A 19,646-nucleotide genomic window follows, 5' to 3' on the forward strand; every position below is an offset into this window, starting at 1 on the left:
GTACAAACATGGCATCCACAGAGAAATACAGTGAGCATTTTGTATGCTGAACACAAAGTATTGTTGTTCAGAGTTCTACACAATCTGTCCAACTTGGATTCATAAAGCCAAATTACTTGGAATCATGTTTTAGTCCTCCCCTACTACCTACCCTAACCCTAACCCTACTCTATGTTTCTTCCTGCACAGAGGAGTTTTTGGCACTAAAGGAAACTCACACTGTGCCAATTTACAACATATATCATCTTAGGGCACTTCACATATTGAGGTGAAAGACTTATAAAATTTAAACAGAAAAAAACAGGCAAAACCAAAGTTTCCTTTCGAGTACTTAAATGTAGATTATTCATAATATTTTTTTAAAAATTAAAACATTTTTTAACAAGTAAACAAGCATAACAGATAATTGTGTGTGTCAAATTGTCAGTAATAACAGGAAAATGCTTTGATTTCAGTTAACACATACACATTGCTTTTCTTTAACTGTATGTGGACTGACCATACTGTCATGTGTAATCACCTCTAAAGGCCCGTTCTGAGTCAGGAAATGTTCCGTTTTATGTGAACACATGAAAACTGCTTTTGACAAAATGTATATTTTTGGGTTTGATTTTTATCATTTAATCAGGAATCACACAAACATAGGCTTTAAAATGAGTCATTTTTAGTCAAGGACTATTATGTAATTATGTATGGACAAGAGACTTTGAATATGTCTAGAAGATTCCATACTGCTCTGGTAGAAGGAAACAAGACTCCTTTTTGTTCTTGCAGATGTTTCACCTCTCACTCAAGAGGCTTGTATTTTCAGGTGTCTCTTGGATGAGAACAAGAACCAAAAATGAGTCCACTTGCTTGCTACTGGAACACTTAGAATTACTATGACCTGGATGACTGAGAATCTATACAGACATAGAATTTATTTAATGTGCATATGAGGCTCTTTGCCTCTTGGTATTACTTGCAGACAGAGCTGACACTCTGAACTGCTTTGAGATCAGGGGTTTGTCACAAAATCTCTTCAGCTTCAGGAACTGTTGGTGATTTTCAGTGTAATGATTTCTGTAACTCATCTATTAGTCAATTTAAATCTGCTCTCTTCTGCTGCCCAAAATAATTTGTATGACTACATTTTAAATCTGTGCTTGTATTTACCTGACAGTTTCCCGGAGCCTCAGCCGGCCAACCACTCCTCTGAAGAACCATTTGGTCGTAGCGAGGAGGAGAGTGCCTTCAGCTCAGAGGGGCATAGGTCACCGGAGGTCATTGTCCAAGCCTGTACGCCCAGCCCTCCACCTCCACCCTCACCAGAACAAGTCAAGGAGAAAGCCCAGACAACCAAGCTGTTTACCCCAAGCAAGCTCACTTTCACAGTAAGAATGTTTGTCAACACTTTAGGACTCTGTGGGAAGTATTTACTTAATTAATAGCTGCATACTTAACTACTTTGTGTTAATAGTCAAGTTAAGCATCAATCGATGAATATGTTTATATGGAAATAGTGTATGCATGAAACCAAGGCAATATAGAATATCTGTCACATTTATCCTATTGTACCTACAGCTGTGAACAAAAATTTACATACTCTTGTAAAGACCATGGTGGCAGTCTTGAGTTTCCAATGACTTTGTCACAAAATACCATGCTGGCATTAAGGTTCTTTTCTAGATTTATTGTAGGTCTTCTGGAAATATTATACAATCTGCTGGGTCAAAAATATAAACAGCTTGAATTACGGCTGGGCGATAAATCGATTTTATCGATTAATTCGAGTTTGTACTTAATGTCGATTTGTTTTAATGAAAATCGATATTCTCATCAACATCCGCCACCAACGCCTTCCCGCTGGGCTCCCGTAGTTCAGAGTGCGCCCCCCTCCCCCCCGCGCTTGATACACAAACAACATGGCGGCGAGCGGCGCAGATCTAAAGGCTCGTGTCCACTAGATGCTATTTTCCCGCACGGCAACGCACCGCATCTCAAAATCGCACGGACGGCGGTCACTAGCGGACCACAACATGGTCACATGACAGCTCTGAGCAACAGCGGACTGCTACGTGGTGACGTCACCGAGCTTTCAGCTGGACAGTTCGGCAGACAAGTCGGATAAAACAGCGGCTCGGCCGCAAACTTTCCCTTTTATTTCAAAAACACGTCACCGAAAAGTATTCCTGAAAGCATATGAGGCGAGAAATAATTTGTGCAGCAGCTGAATCTGTCCTTGTTTTAGGTCACCGACGCCTAGTTTAGAAGTTTGAGGACAGTTTCACGATGCGTGGAATCTCCGCACCCGCATCCCATTTGCATAAAGTAGAACATTGGTTCTCAACCTGGGGTCCGCTTTGTCTGCTCTGAGGCTGTGATGTTATAAAAAATAGATTTTTACATTCTGGATAAAATCAGAGTAACAGACTCGCTGTGTCATCACAAGTCTACTTATAAAACATTTTAAAAACACATTTATTTGGTCTTTCTTCAGGTTGGCTCTAGTTCATCCCGATTCATTAGTTTGTGTTACAGTTAGAAAATTACTGACGGAAACGGTGTCTGAAAAACGCAAAACGGGTGAAGATTAATCAGTACCTAAAAACTCCGGCTATACTTCGAGTGTTACCTTAAATTCGGTTTTATTAAAGGACGAGACAGAATTATGTTATTTGTAGTGAAATGCTCGCAAATGACAGCATGAAGCCAGCGAATTACGGCGACGTCAGGAAATAAAACACAGTTCGGTAAAGTCGGAAAGATATTCACAAATTCGGACTTCCGGCATCAATAACTCATTAAATATACGTTGTCTAAACATAAACGATGCCTCTTTTCCATCGTTGTAAGGTAGACAATGTGCTACAAGCCCAGTTTAATCAAAAGTATCTGTCTTTCTAGCTGCAGAAATAACATTGGTGTCTATGAGCAGCCGGCTGTGCGACGAGTGAACAGGGACCGTCTGCAAAATGCAAAACCGCTGCAAACAGCGAAGAGACACAAATATTTAACAAATTTACTGCTCCTGCTGGTCATACTACAACTCTTGGTTTAATATTAAATATTTTTTCTCATAATTGTAAGGAATTTTTTAGCTTTAAAAAAAAAATCAATACCTTAACTCTTATGCATTGTAGTGTCAACAAATTTACTGCAGCCATAAACTCTCTCCTCCTCGTCATAGTACAACTCTTGAACTCTTGGTTTGATATAAAATATTTTTTTGTAATTTTAGGAAATTTTCTATTAGTAATACAATTCAATAACTTCCTTCTTATGTTTTGTAGTGTACTTATGTGGCGAGTGGGTGGGGCGCTGGGGCTGGGGTGCAGCTTATAGGAGGGGCTCCAAGCCACACAGGTTGGGAACCACTGAAGTAGAAGTCAGTCTACTTTATGCAAATGAGCTGCAGCCCTCTCCAGGTAAACACACCGGATCACAGCGGGAAATGCACATGCAGCGCATTTCCAGCTGCGATCCGGTGTGTTTACCTGGAGAGGGCTGCAGCTCATTTACATAGAGTAGACTGGACTCCGGGGTGCTGAGAATAGGTAGGGGGTAAAAAAAAAAAATCGTGAATCGGGATTTTTTGTGAAAAAATCAGAGATTTTTTTTTTTTTTTAGGCCATATCGCCCAGCCCTAGCTTGAATTATTAGTTTTGGTGATGTAGAAAGTTGTGTCAATCTGTTTTCTTAGTGACACAGCCTTTTAACTTCTCATCAGTGATCACAGCTGGTGACTCCTCTAGCTGATTTAAACATTTAATACACTCTTTCAATGCACTCATCTGACTCAGCCACAAATGCTACATTGGGACAGTCTAAGGAACAAAGCACAGATATGAAAAAGCATATCATTGACTTGAACAAATCAGAAAAGTCACTTGACACGATTTCAAAGCAGCTACAGATCCCAAAATCATCTGTGCAAACAACTGTTTTTAAGACTGAGGGAATTTCTGTGGTCAAATGAAACAAAAATTGAGCTATTTGGTCACATTGACAAGTAATATGTTTGGAGGAAAGGAGATGAGATCTTTAACCCCAAAAACAACAAACCTTGCGTCAAGCATGGTAATGGCAGTGTTATGCTCTGGGCTTGTCTTGGTGCTTTACACAAAGTAAATGGAATAATGAAGGGGAAAGATCATCTCCACATTCTTGAGGAAAACCTAAAATCGTCAGCCAGAACGTTAGATCTTCCAACAAGATAGTGACCCCGAACACTCATCAAAGTGATAAAGAACTGGATAAATCAGGCTAGAATCAAGGTTTTATACTGGCTTCACCAAAGTCCTGACTTAAACCCCATCCCCATCAGGAACCCACAAGTTCCTGATGGCGTCAGTAAGCCAACAAATTTAGGTGAACTGCACCAATTCTGCAGAGAAGTGGTCGAAGATACAACCAGAAGCTTATGGACGGCTAACAAAAATGCCCAGTTGAGGTGAAAATGGCCAAAGGACATTTAACCAAATATTACATTACTGTATGTATATTTTTGACCTAGCACATGTTGTAATTTTTTCCAGAAGAGCTATAATAAATCTGTGAACGAAACTAAATGCCTGATTGTTTTTGTGACAAAGAAGCATGGGTTTCAATGATTCCATCTTAGAAAAGTCTAAGTAGCTGAAGTCATTGGAAACACAAGACTGCCATGATATATGTGGTCTTTACACATGTGTGTGAACTTTTGTTCACCTAGGGTAAAGCTGTTTGTTTTTTTTGTCTAAGTAACAATTGGTTTTCCATAACCGTCTTAATTAGTATCATCTCAGCAAATGTAAATGTGTGAAAGTTTATAAATGTCTTTTTCACTACATCACAAATTGCATAATGCTAGCTTTTCAGTTTTTGTGAATTTGGGTGTCCTCTGTCTTCCAGTCCTCCCAGTCAGGAGGCAACAACATGAACCTGTCGGACCTCCCGAGCTTCACTCCCAGCGCTTTCCCTCCCAGTGCCTTCAACTATGAGCGACCGAGGCATTTTATTCAGTCGCAGCCGGCCTTCCAGGCACCCAGCTATGAAAGTGTGCTGAGGGAGGCCCAGGAGAACCAGAACAACTCCCAACAGAACCTCAGCAGTGCCCAGAGTAGTCAAAATGTTGTGGAGACACAGATTCAAAATAAACCTGTCTCGACACATAGTCAGTCATTCTCTCAAACTCAGTCCATGTCAAAGTCTGTGTCTCAGACTCAGTCACAATTTCAATCACTGAGTCTCAGTCAGAATCAAACCCAGTCGGTGTCCCAGGCACAGATCCAGACTCAGGCCAACGGAACAGGGAAGTCCTCCCCATCCTCCTCCAGCCTCAGCTCTCCTATTACTACCCCTGCATCCTCCACTGCACCTCCTCTTCCCACTGCCAACCCTTTACTCAGCCCTTCTGCCACCACCTCCTCCTCACCCTTCCCAGCCTCCTCATCCACCCTCCCTCGCACCACCATGCGCTCCACCATCACCCTCACCCCCACCCCCAGCAACCCCAGTGCCACAGGTCTGGGCAGCGCCACCTTGCCGGCTAACCAGGACTCCCTTTCAGCCTCTGCTGCCTACCTCTGCTCAGTCCTGCCCTCCCAGTCCCCCTTCTCCCCTCTCTCCTCCAAACTGTCCCCCAACTCCAGCCTTCCCCATCCCTCCCCATCCCGCTCCCCACAGGCACCCTCCAGCCCTCTCCTCCCCATGAGGGCCTCCTCCTCTCCATCCTCCCTCCCTCACCAACCTCTCCCAGTGTCCCCCTCCCTCCCTCGCTCCCCTCTCTCTCCTCCCTCCTCCTCCCCCTCTCTCCCACAACCAAACACTCCCAACAGTCAGAACAGGGTCCCACCAGCTGTGGTCTCTCTGCCCGCCAGCTATAAAGGGACGCCAAGCATGTGAGTATACATCAGTTTTGCATGGACATTACAGATAAGTACAGGCTGACTGGTGTTTCTGTTATTTTGTCCACCCCATTTATGTTAGTGAGAGTAGGCCAAATAACAGAAACACCTCTGTGCATAATGCTGCACAGTTCAGCACCACAAACTGCAGCTATAGTTGGCCATAAAGTCAAATAAATGCTATCAATTCAACTCAAGGTCAATTCTCTTAACTCCTAGAAATTTCTGAGTGTTTTACTCGTCTCATTTTTACTCACTGTGGGTTCATTTTTCACTGCAGTATGAAGTCTTTCATCTCTACGGAAGAAGTAAAACCATTTCTAGTAGTGCAGAGAGCTCATAAATCTTTTTTGTGCAGTTAAACAAATTTACAATGATATGAATAATTTGAAAAAGTTGAATTTCTTTGATTAGTCATTTTGCAAAAAAACTTGAAAACCCTGGAATCAAGTTTCCATAGATGTTACTAAGACTGTTAAATTAATAACTCTACATGCTGCAGATATTTTATTACCTACATTTGTCATTTAACTATTTGTTTTCTATCCTCTGTGTTTAAACACTGCCTGTAGTCCAGCCCAGTTCAGGTGAAAAGTCACAGAATTTTTGTCACATCACATGTAGCTTCTGATATCAAAACACCAAGAAAGGGAACACGATTACTGCCTCGTCTTACATCATTGCAACATTTAGGGATAAACATCATAATTGTGGCAATGTGCTGCAGATGTTAGTACATTAATACTTTCAAATGCGCATCCTTAACTAACCCCACACAATGATGACGGCCATAGCAAGGCATAGCATGCACTATATTATATATCAAGCTAAAGTATTTAGTAAATTTATCAACCTATAAAGTGAAAACAGCATTAAACACTATTAACCTGCATACAGGCAGTTTTCATACCCTTTGAAATTTTCCACATTGTTTTGTTTCAGAATCATCTTAAAATAGATCAAATTAGTTATTGTTGTTCTATACACACTGCTCCACAATTACAAAGCAAATTCAGGCTTTTGGAGTGTTTTGTCATGACACAGCTGAGCTCTGGTTCATCCTATTTCTGTCAGTGGTCTTTGAGATGCTCCTACAAATTAATTGAAGCAGTTTGAAGGGCCTTGTTCAGACAGATAACCAGAACTCAGTGGTGTATTTAAATTAGCTCTCGATTTTCTTCATTGAGATGGCAGAGCCTATTGGGGCAGCACTTCACCAGTCCAGCCTTTATGGTAAAGTGGTCAGACAGAAGCCCTTTCTTATTAAAAGGCACATGAATGATGCTCAGACCATGAAGAGCTAAACCTTCTGGACTGAGGAAAAAAGGGATTTAATTATTCAGTCACAATTCCCAACAGCATGTGTGGAGGACACAAAGGCTTCCCTACAGTTGAATACTGTGGTGGCAGCATCATGCTGTGGGGATGTTTCCCTGTGACAAGGATGAAGATGTTAGTTAACTGAGGAAAAGGTGGATTCAGAAAAATGTAGAGCAATTGTGATGACAATTGTATCCAGAATGGTAAGGATTTTAGACTGGGGTGAAGGTTTACATTTCAACAAGACAAGGACCTGAAGCCTACTGCTAAGTAAACATGGGAAAAACTTAGCTGAGTCCAGACCTGAACCCAACACAGCATCTCCAGAGAGACCTGAAAATAAAAGTATACGATTACGTCTTTGGGCCAACTTCAACCATTCTGTTAAAAAGAAGGGGAGAAACTTACAAAATGAGGGTTTGGCGGGCTTGTAGGATCATTTCCAAGAAAGTACGAAGTGAAGGGTTTGAATATTTCTGTGAATGGGATATTTCAGTCTTTTATTTTTTCATTGTGGAATACTGTATGAAGATGAAGATGAATCTGAAACTACAAAATGTGAAAAACTTGAAAGGTTCCAAAAACTTTCAGTCAGTGCTGTGTATCCGAACACATTCCCACTAGGAAGTGAGGACAAAAATTTATTTCCACAAGTAAAAAATGACTGTTTTTGTAGGATGTGTTTTCCTTCTTGTGCTCTGTTTCACTTTTTCCTTCTGCTCTCTATTTCCAGCCTTCCTAAACCCATCCTGAAGAAGTCTGTGGCTCCTCGACCTTCCTCTTCTCGCTCCACAGATGAAGATATCCAGGGCTCCAAAGACGCCCTGATTCAGGATCTGGAAAAGAAGCTTCGCTCAAAGGAGGCCAGGAGGAGAAACAACCAGGTGTGTTTATTTGTGTGTCTTGTAAAGAAGGAGGTGAAAAAAGCTTTACATTTCACTCACACAACATCCCCCCAACAACACACAGACTGCAGCCCACTTACAGCGTGTGCCTTTTTGAACAGAGCAGAATACATTACTTTAGTGTAATCAGTAACACACTTTATATGTGTGTGTGTGTGTGGAGAAATGACAATTTAACAACATAAAGCTTCATTTTGACAGAAACTATCCTATGAGGAGCGTATGGCTCGCAGGCTGTTGGGTCCAGACAACGCTACCTACATGTTTGACCAAGATAATCTTTCAGACTCACAACTCGACCAGGTACAATGTTTATTTTGTTAGTGGCCCTTATTTATGGGTCATTCCATCTCAAATCATCCTGTTTTTAGGACAATTTCTGTTCAACCATCCTTAATTTGCCTGAAAATTATTCAGCCTTAACTATGGATATTCAAAAAAAAAAAAAATACTGTCCACGATAATCCTTTTTTTTCCTTTCTTATATTTAAACTTCCAGTCAGGTACGTTTGATCCCACATTGAATTACTAATTATAAAGGACTGAAATTTTTACATTTATTTCTCATCATGCCATTGCTTCATAATCTGCAATATTGTACAGGCAGATCAAATATTCTCTGATTATGGGTGAGCTGAAATATCTTTGACCACACACTAACAAAAAAATGATAATGCAGAAGTCAACTAATGATCCTTTCTGAATCATAGGTAGTTGCATCTCACAATAATGCAAAACAAAACATGTGAAAGATTTTTTATAATGAAATGCTTGGTCACAAAAATGAAAAAAAAAAAGTTTGTTTTGTTGGACTTTCAAAACTTGACAAAACGAAAATGTCTCTAAAATGTCCTAATCCATGTAAAACAGTTCTTGGAGTTTCAGAATACCTCTGCAGATATTGCTAAGAATATCCACAGTCTTCTTTTTGTCTCATTAAGTGAACAACTTAAAATGAGTCAGAGATGGTCGAACAAAATGCCCTTGATGATTTGGGATGGTATATCCCTTATTACAAACACCCTTCAATCCCAACAGTGTGTTTCAGGTTGCACTGATGTGTGCTGCAGTGCTGACGTTCATGTTGGCTTTGCTCCAGAACCCATTAGCTTTCATTTTGCTATTAGGCAAAAAGAGCACACATTCATGCAGTCATTTGGGTTTGAATGGCTGCACGGGGAGCCAGTTTCCCTCTCAGGGCCTCCTGATGGGCTCCCAGGCCCAAAGCTGAAAAAGCCTGGCAGTGTAATCAGCAGTGAGCTGCCTCATGCTGTCATTCTGACCACTTCACTGTGTGTCTGTGTGTGTTTGTGAAGGATTGTTCTGTCAAAAATCCTCTGTCGCACACAGGGCTTTGCACCATCTATTCTCTCTCACACAGAACACACACACACAGAACACACACACACACACACACACACACACACACACACACACACACACACACACACACACACACACACACACACACACACACACACACACACACACACACACACACACACACACACACACACACACACACACACACACACACACACACCGTCCTGTCAAACCAACAAGGTTTGTCAGCGGCTATTTCTGGCTTGCTTTTCCGGGAACGAGCCCCTTTCACTGGTGACAACAGGACTATTGTGTCAGAATGTACACACTCACAACCTCTGATTACATCTCTTTATGCTGATCTGTTTTCTGTTACAGCCAGAATCACCAGAAGGAAGACACACAGGTGGACTATGGTAAATACCATTTATACATCAGTATTGCATGTAATTATTAACTCAAGCTATCGTTAGAACCTTGAACGTGAAGTTTCCGCTTGAGGTTCAGCAACAGTGTTTACACTGTCTGTACAGGTATAAAAATACATCTGTCTTGTGGATGAAACGTAGATAAACATTCAGGATTACTAAGTTTTCCCCTCATAGTCAGAAATAATTGATGTTTTTTGTTTCTGTCCATTTGAGTGCACATAACTGAGCTGCATGCAACAGTTTGCAGGTTACATCTCAGAAGCAGACACGTAAATACTCATTTAATATTTAAGTTCTAAAATTTTCCAGTTTAAATGTGATGTCGTGAAAAAAGACTCACGTGTCTAAACTGATGATTAAATTACTTGATTACAACTATTTATCATTAGTTTCTCAACCGTCTTGAACTTCATAAAACTGTGTTGCATCAAGTGAATATTTTTTACTCCAGTCCTCGTTGTTGTTGCACCAAGAAACAAGATTTAAAACAAAAAGCTACATGACTCAGTACTGCACTGCACCAGGAGTCATGTTTGAAATAAGAACCCAAGCAAGCACTTAAAAATATTGCAACATGTTATCATTATAATGGGATCTGTTGTAGAAATGGTAAATGGTAAATGGTCTGTATTTATATAATGCTTTACTATACCGGAAACGATACCCAAAGCGCTTTACATTATACATCACATTCACCCATTCTCACACACATTCACACACTGATGGCGGAAGCTGCCATGCAAGGCGCTAACCACGACCCATCAGGAGCAGTTAGGGGTTTGGTGTCTTGCTCAGGGACACCTGGACATGAGCTCTCCAGGCGAGGATCTAACCGGTAACCCTCCAGTTACAAGACAGCCACTCTACCCACTGAGCCATGCCGCAGAAATGGGCAGATTTTCAATATTGAAAACTTCTAGGGAAGTATCCATTCATATTTATAGCCTGTATTGACTTACGCTGTACAGCTTGTGGGTCCATAAATAATCCTCCATCTAGGGAGTGTCTTATAACTCCAGCTGCTTATCATTAGAGAATCTCCCATGCAGTGTCCATGCTATCAAGGACAGAAGCAGGACAGATATCATTGTTAATATGGTTGCCTGTGTTTGTTCACTAGTGGACTGTAAAATTCAGTCAGTGAAAGTGAGGTAAAATGAGGTCATAAATAAATAATGTTTTTCTGCAGGGGGAGGCGCCACTCAGGGACAGACGAGAGGGGTAATGAGGGATCAGCTATCCAGGAGAAATGTTACGCTCCTCGCTTTCTGCAGATCCCCCCAGACCTCACAGTAGAGGAGGGACGCTTCTGTAGGATCGACTTCAAGGTGAATCTCACGAACATTACCGCTAAGTCTGTATCACTGCAAGATCAGGGCTCCTCCATGAAGTCGGAGTCGACATGGGAAAGTGAATAAATGGGCAAAAAATGACAGGTTGTTATCGATTCAGGTTGGAGGTCTCCCAACACCAGACTTGTGCTGGTACCTGGACGGTAAAGCCATTCGTCCAGACGACTACCACAAGATGTTGGTGTGTGAAAAAGGGATGCACTCATTCATCATAGAGATTGTCACAGTGCATCATGCCGGCGTATACGAGTGTGTGGCCAGAAACCGAGCCGGGGAGAGCAGATTCACCATGAGGCTCGATGTATTAGGTAACAATGTTAGTGCAGTGTAATAATAATGGAGATTGATTTAGTAAATCTATACCAGGGTGAGATAGAATTAAATCCACTGTTGCTGTATGTCTTCCTCTTCTCTACAGCTCAGGAAGTTCTCCGTCCTCCCACCTTCGTCCAGAAGATGTTGAACTCCAGAGCTCTAGAGGGCGACACTGTTAGGTTAGAGTGTAAAGTGGATGCTTCTCCTCCTCCGCAGCTTTTCTGGAAGAAAGATAAAGATATGCTGCGCATTGACCCCAACAGAATGAGGTGAATCGACCTACGGTCTTGTCCTATTGTTGAATAATTTTCGCATTTACTTGAGAACAGTAATTCCCTTTTTTGGGATCCAAGCAGCCTATTAAAGATGTGCTCCTCTAGTAGCAGACACAATCATCTAAAGCAGGGGTGTCAAACTCATCTTAGTTCAGGGGCCACATATATCCCAGTTTGATCTGAAGTGGGCCGGACCAGGAAAATCACAGCATAATAGCATATAAATAACCAAAGCTCCAAAATTATAACATGAAACAAAACAAAAAAGACACAAAAAATTAGACTAAAAAGTTACAAAGCGACAAAAAAATGGATAAACGACACAAACAAGGGAAAAAAATGATAAAAGCAAGACAACAAAAGGACAAAAAATGAGACAAACGACACGAAACGAAACAGAGACAAAAAGTTTGACAAAAAAGTTACAAAGCAACAAAACAACAAAACAAGCGAGACAAAAAAAACACAAAATGACAAAAACAATACACAAAACAATGAATAAAGCAAAACACAAAATGACAAAAATAAGACAAACAAGCGAGACAAAAAGGAAACACAAAACGACAAAAAAAGAAACAAAATGACAAAAACATGAGATGAATGGCAAAAGTCAGACAAGACAAAAAACTACAAAAGCAAGGCAAAATATACTACAAAAATATTCCAAAAATAAGACACAAAATGAAGAACAATGAGCAATCTAGTATTTTACTTTATGACCAAAACAACTTGTCATGGTCTCGAAATTATTTTAAATTTATAGTTTTAAAAATTTACAATTTGCAATTAATGTCTTCTCTGTAATTTTTACACTTTACAACGTCATCCAAAACCGGGCCACCAGAGGATCCAATCCGGCCCGCAGGCCGCTTGTTTGACATCCCTGGTTTAAAGCATGAGCTCCTAAAGTGGGTGCAGACGCATCCTGGTTGGCCTTAAAGCACCTTTAATCAACGATTATGTGGAAATTACCTATTTGAGTCAGTCTCTTTATTATCATCTTTATGGTGGTTTTTAAAAAACATTACACCACACTGTACACAACCTGTCCAAAACCAAATGACAAAGTTATCTACTGGCTGGCAAACATTCTAAGGCATATATATGTGGCCACAACATTAGATCTTGATTTGCTGGTCCATTGGTGCTGCATGATTCGTATATTTTTTCTGTTATTTTTTGCCTATTTTTAAGTATGCTTCTCCAGCCAGTGTGGGTGTCGTTGACTAAAACAAGTGATGTGCACTGTGAGCTTTAGTGTTATTAAAAGTATGTTTGAGAATTAAGTGGTTTATTTCAAAGGGCTGGTCTGATTACAACTACTGCTGCTTTTGACCTCTATGGACTAACTCTCATTGTTTCTCCACAGTCTGTACCAGGACGGCTCCGGCCGGCAGTGCTTGTTGATAGAGAGGCTGATGAAGTCCGATGCTGGCTGGTACACTCTCTCTGCCATTAATGAAGCCGGCATGTCCACATGCAACGCCAGGCTGGATGTCGGCAGTAAGTGTGTTCGTCTTTCTATGCAAATATGCTATAAAGCTGTCCGCTGCATGAGATAGTCTGGTAGTTGCCATAGGAGCCAAGGCCATAAAATCAAACAGCAGATGGAGAATGCTATGTGCTCAGTGCCACCGTCAATAACGCTCTGTTCACTAGAACACGTCAGACAAATGCTGTGTTATGTGATCGAGCGGAAACTTGATGAACGTACAAGGCACCAGGCTGTTGGGCTCACCTGAAGAACACTGAAGAATAATCACCGAGTCGGAGCGATAACTGTAGAGTCCATCCAGGGAAGTACAGAACAGCTATTAGGTTTCTGCTCGATCACGTAACACACCATCTGCTCTGTGGAGAGGTCCTCGTTCCACATGAGCAGCACTGCTCACCTGAGTAGGAAACCTGAAAGCAAGTTTAGACCACTTTATCAGAACCAGAACTGAGGCGCTGTAGCTGAAGGAGGTTTTACAAGAGGAGGTGGCTTATATGCAGACAGGCAATTCATATCAAGTCTGTAGGATTTAGTTCAGAATGCTGGTACGACTGGTGTTGTGAATTAAGCTAACATGTTTAAATATCATAAAAAACATTTTAGGATCTTAACCCCTGAATTGATTTTTATGAATTTATCTAAGTAGTTACAAAAAGTATATAAAATGCTAATTTAACTGACTAATACACACTAAGGCTGAGAGATCAGCCTTGTTATTGGCTGATAAGTGAGACAATTAAATTACTGCCATTCCAGCTTTATTTAAAAAAATGAAGATGAAACCTTGACAGACAGCTGTGGACCCATTGTTCCTCCAGCTATGTGCTGCTCACATATCCGGCAGTAAGCCATGCCATGCCATGCCGTTCTATGCTATGGCGTGTACAGCAGAAGAGTTATTTTCAGACAACCTGGCATGAAAAGAATTTTTAGCCCGAGTCCAAGCACCAGTAAGATTTGTTGCTGCCATGGAAGAGACCAGCAGATAAAGAGCAGCTTTGGATTTGCTGCCGAGTCATTTTTCAAAAATTAAAGTCAAGTGTTGCAGTAAAATGATAAATAAAACTGATCAGAGTTATCCAGTTTCTACAGATTATTTATTTTCTCTTAGATGCTCAATCTATTTCTTGTCTTTTAATGCCCTATTATGATCTCAATGTCTAATTTTATGTTTTATTTCTATGATTTTAATGTATGTCTCCCTTTAAATCATTTTTCTGAATGTATTTCTTTGCCATTGCAAAGCACCTTGTGTATGAGCCGTGTGATACAAATAAACTTGCCTTGCCTTACAGATTATTTAACAGCAAAAATCTAAATCGGTGCAGGAATATTTGCATTCATCACTCTCCTTTCTCGGTCCCATTTAGCTCGTACGACCCCGGCCATGAAAACGGCGCCCCCTGGCTCCAAGACCCTGAAGCTGCTGTCGTCTCTGAGCCACGTTCCTGCTCTGACGGTGGAGAGTCCGGCCCAGCACACTGCCCCGCTGTACGAGAGTGAAGAGCTGTAGGCCCAAACACCCGCACCCTCCATTAACCACCACCTCTGAACTGAATAACTGGGCTGTAACGTCAGGGCAGAAACAGCTCCACACATGAGCACAGATTAGTAGCATCGCAGCACACATCTCAGAATAGTTTAGAACAGACTTCATTCAACCATCAAAACGGGTTGAAAGGCAGACAAGCTTTGCCAAACTTTCAACACTGAGGTTACAGTATGTGAAAATATAGTAACTGACAATAACACGGTCAACAGAAATGTTCCTCCATCCTCCAGAGGTTTAGTGATATTCACAACTGCTCCTTTAAAGGTCGTTTTACCTTTAAGAACACTTTGGAGCCACTTTGTTCAGCCTTGTCCATAGTTCAGGACTCTTCATGCTGTCCATCTGCTGCTGTTTGTCTGCTGTCCCTGCCTTTCTGTCTCTGCCTGTCTGTTTGTTGTTTGATGAGCCTTTAAGTCTCCCTGCTCTGCTTCACTTTCTCCTGCCTGTCCCAGAATGCTGTGCCTCGGTCACGGATGTATTAATAGACCTGGGTATGGGTGGCAGAGGCAGCCCCGGTGCCAGGTTTAGTCCCAGGGGCCAACCTTAATACTGCAGCACAAGCTCCTGTAGTCCATGTTCCCATTAACGTTAGAACAGTGATGACAGAACAAATGTGCTGTTTGTTTTGAATGAGGATTTAGTATTTGTACGCCTTTACTAGCGCCAAGAAAAGGCAAAGTCTGTGGTACAAGCGGACCGAGCCAGAGAAAGGACGCTAGTTCATACAGGTAGTTCACAGTGCAACCAAAAATCTGTCACACTAATGCACCAACAGACCTGTTTGTGTGTCTCTGAGTGGCCTGCACAGGTATATAAACTCATTCAGTTTCAACTTAGCTCTTTAACTCTGTCACTGAGGCTTCTCTGTACACATTACACCTAGTGACACCAGCTGAGTTATAATGCGAGGTGTTGAGGAGACATCTGTGAATTGTAGCTTCAGAAAAACAACCTGGGTTACACTGTCCCTCTCTAAATGGCATGAAGCTACGTGCACACTGATTACCCACCACCACTGGGTTCTGAATCTGTGGCCAACATTTTGTGTTGCATTTACTGCAGAGAGCACCCAAAGTATGGCAATGAACAGTGGCTTTGCTGTGAGAGCATCAGCATTCTGAATTAAATGTCTCGAAGGAACCTATCCCATGTGGCACATTAGTGGCTTTTTTTTTTTGCTTTTTATTTATTTACCCAGGAGAAATCCCATTTAGATAGTTACATCACCAACAAAAAACAAATTTAAAAAAATGAAATTTGCAAGCAAGTTATGAAAAACAAGTGCATGTTGTTGAATCAGCCTCAAGAACTCACAGGTTGGATTGGCTTTCAGCAAAGTGAAGTACAAATGAAAATAAAATTTACCACTTCTTATAATAAAGCCAATAATAAGCCTCAGGTCATCCTCATGAAAAATATTTTCATTAAAAGAGTTCACTCATAGGTATTTCTGGTCCTCAAGTGGTCAAAAAATGCATTTTCTGCCTTAAATGTTGCTCCTAAACTCATATTCTGTTACAAAACTTCTGACATGTATGTGAACCGATAAACAAATGAATGTATAAAATGTAGCTGAGTTTTTCAGAAGCCACAGTGAAAAATTTTTTGATGTAAAACGTTAGTGTGGAGCCCTGCTCTGTACTGCTCTCTTCCATGGTCTAGATCAGGGGTGCCCAACCTTTTTTGACCCAAGATCTACTTTTCAAGTAGCCAACCTCCCGAGATCTACCAGTCCAGTGTCAACATCGCAAACCCACACACATCGTTTCCAGTCTGCAGTAAAGAACCGAACATTTTTTCTTGTTGTCACAAAACCACTCGGCATCACATCACAAACCCTCCCTCTCTCAAACACAGACACAAATTCCTCTCACACAGCTGCCAGTTGCATAGTGTGCTGTAGCACAAACCCACTCTCTGCTCCTCTTTCTCACACACACATGTCAATCTGCATGGTGAGCAATAGCCATAACTGACCTTAATATGAACTAAACTGAAAAATAAACGAGATACAAAACAGGTAGATCTCTGAGTTTGAAAAAAGGAAATCCCTTCCTACCTTAGTGGGAGACCTGGCACTGGGAGGAGGAGGCCAGCTTCTCGTAGTCAGGAGTGTAGGAGCTGGTCGCAAGGCGTAGGCAGGCTGCAAGGTGGTCATCTGTCATTGCTGATCTGTGCTTGGACTTGATGATTTTCATGTGCGAGAAAGCAGACTCACACAAATAAGTTGATCCAAAAAGAGCTGTCAGGTTCAAGGCACATCTTCTGAGATTGGGATATTTCTCCTCCACCAGTAGTTTCCAGAACACCACATGCTCTCCAGGTTGAGCGGATGTTGATCTGGCTTTGATCTCAATGTCATTTTGCAATGTCAGAATCTCATCCTCAAGAGCGGCGCTTTCCAAGTCAAAAAGTGATTTGATTTTGGCGGCAATGTCACCGACATCAATACTTGCACCGAATGGATAACACATATAGCTGGTTCCAGGCTCGATGGATGCAAAGTCAGTAAAACGTCTCTCAAACTCTGAGGAGATGCTCAGAACATGTTCTTCATAAAGTGCACTGTCAAGCTGTGTCACACCTTTACCTTGATGTTGTAGTTCTGCTTGCATGTGACGGAAGTTGTGCAGGTTACCACGCTGCAGCCTGCTGGACATCAGCTGTAGCTGGCTTTTAAACGTGTTCATTGAATTCAGGCGCCCCATCAGTTGTGATGGAGAGAAAGCATTAAAAATATCCTCACATGTGGCGTGTCCTTTTAATGGCAAAATGGTGAGTAGCTCTTCCTTGGAACTCATATCTTCAAAAACCATCCTGATGAAAACACACAATTGAGCCACATCCACCACATCAGTCGACTCGTCAGATTGGAGGGAAAAACACTGACAAGCGTCAATATCCTTCTTCAGTTGCTCCTCCACATCCACATCCAGTCCCTCACATCGCCTTGTAGTATTATTGCGGGAGAGTTGCACTTCTTTAATGGCCTTCACGATCTCAGCTTTATTTTTAAAGTCGTCAAACAAGCTGCTGCCTCGAGAAAGGCTTCCTTCACAATATCGTCGTCACCGAATGACTTCTTGTGTTTAGCAAGGCCGTGACTGACGCGATAGGGAGCAATAGTTGCGGCCTTATATCACCCTGGGTCTTCGGTTTGGTGAACACCGACTGTCGTGCTGCGAGCTGCGCTTTCAAATCTCGCACTTTTGTGGCGCGCAAAGGCGTTTTTGTCGGGAAATCCCTCTCGTAGCTCCCGTGTACTGTTCTAAAATGCCGCTCCAGATTGCCTTTCTTTGCCAACGCCACCGTTGCATTGCATATCAAACAAATAGGCTTTGAATGAAAGTAAGCAAAGAAATAATCATCCTCCCATTCAGGGTGAAAATGGAAGGTCTTGGCTCGTTTCCCTTCGGCCATGTTCACGTTTAGGAGTACGTGACCGCTCTGATGGCTAGCTGCTAGCTCCTAGCTACTGTTGACAGCTGTCAACTTCCTGGCATGCATGTCACGCGCTACCATGGGTTAAACGTGACCTAAAAAAAAAACATTTCCTACAACCCTCCCGGTTGACTTGGGATCAGCCCGCGGTCGACCAGTAGACCGCGATCGACTGGTTGGGCACGCCTGGTCTAGATAATAAACTACTGTACCCACAATCCATCAGTGCCACCACCTGTCACACTCTGCACTTTAATCCTGACATCTGTCATCCAGTACCTGCCCGTCTTTCCTCCTTTTCAGCTTTTCCTGAATTCCTCCTGATTAACATTTGAGCCTCCACATGCTGCCTCTGATGACGTGTCTGTGAAGCTGCTTTACCTGGAAAAGAAACTCACATTTTCATACTATCAGATGTTGGTTCCTGCTCAGAGTCTCTGCTGTGGTAAATTCAGCCTCGTTTGTGTTTTTAGAAGTTGCTCTTCTTCTACAGTGTAATGTGTATGTGAATGAAGCTATTTATTTAAACTGAGGTTAGTAGTTATCAGTGTTGCCTCTCTGCAATCAGAGGTCCATAATGATATGAGCAGGCTGCCATCCTAATACCCAACTGAACACAAAACCCGTCTGCACTCACAGCTCCTTTCAGACCTGTTACGTTTACGTTTGATCACATCTGCAGTGCAGATAAGATGTTTTACACTTCAAAAGAAGAAAACCATCACTGTTCTCTTTAAATGCATGTTTGTATAATTAATTCTTTGTGTTGAGTTGAATATTAGGTATCAGTTTGGCAGCCTGCACAGACTCTCCATGACTGAGCTTTTACTTTATAAACACATCTATGAAAAAAGAAGCTTGAGTTGCCTGCTTTTCCTGGAAGTGCTTCTCCTTACCAGCCTGGAGCTTATTTAAAATAAATGGAAACTTGTATTATTAGCTGGATCTGCATGCAAGTGAAAATTTGGCATTTAAACCCTGTGTATCCAGAGTTCACTCACAGGTATTTCTGGACTTCAGGTGGTAAAAAAATGCTTTTTCTGGCTTAAATGTTGCCCCTGTTGTTACCATATAAACTGACTGATTTGGGCTGAATTTACACAGGAGCATCTACACTTTCCTGTGCTAGTCTGATCCAGCTCGTTGCTCTGCAGTGGATCAGATGAGGTGAAATATTGGATTTGCTCGAAGCACAAGAAGAAGTTAAAATTCTGCAGGTAGTCGTGTGTGTTACTCCTTAAGTACTGTTTGTTGTGTAAGAACATATCACTGGATGAATGAGGAATAAAATCTATGTGACATTGGCTTTGCTTCCTGGTTTATTTCTTTTTGTCTCCCTCTAGTGGCAGTAGAGAAAACTTGCTGATTTA

General features: G+C 41.7%; 1 protein-coding gene across 4 annotated transcripts in view; it reads left to right on the top strand.

Annotated features, from left to right (window-relative positions):
* Positions 1–19,580, top strand: part of myot (myotilin) — a 37,679-nt gene extending 18,099 nt beyond the window's left edge. For 2 of the 4 annotated variants that reach the window (XM_023279495.3, XM_035952503.2), the window contains exons 9-18: positions 1,163–1,373; positions 4,873–5,861; positions 7,921–8,071; positions 8,294–8,395; positions 9,794–9,831; positions 11,036–11,174; positions 11,299–11,506; positions 11,617–11,782; positions 13,158–13,291; positions 14,654–19,580. In XM_023279495.3, coding sequence (XP_023135263.2) covers positions 1,163–1,373; positions 4,873–5,861; positions 7,921–8,071; positions 8,294–8,395; positions 9,794–9,831; positions 11,036–11,174; positions 11,299–11,506; positions 11,617–11,782; positions 13,158–13,291; positions 14,654–14,796 — 2,281 coding nt within the window. In that variant the 3' untranslated portion in view covers positions 14,797–19,580. The remainder of the gene's footprint in view (positions 1–1,162; positions 1,374–4,872; positions 5,862–7,920; positions 8,072–8,293; positions 8,396–9,793; positions 9,832–11,035; positions 11,175–11,298; positions 11,507–11,616; positions 11,783–13,157; positions 13,292–14,653) is intronic. The other 2 variants (XM_035952504.2, XM_035952505.2) reach the window with 2 other exon arrangements.
* Positions 19,581–19,646: the final 66 nt, after the last annotated feature.

This window comes from Amphiprion ocellaris, chromosome 13 (assembly GCF_022539595.1).
Source record: "Amphiprion ocellaris isolate individual 3 ecotype Okinawa chromosome 13, ASM2253959v1, whole genome shotgun sequence".
In the NCBI taxonomy this organism is placed as follows: domain Eukaryota; kingdom Metazoa; phylum Chordata; class Actinopteri; family Pomacentridae; genus Amphiprion; species Amphiprion ocellaris.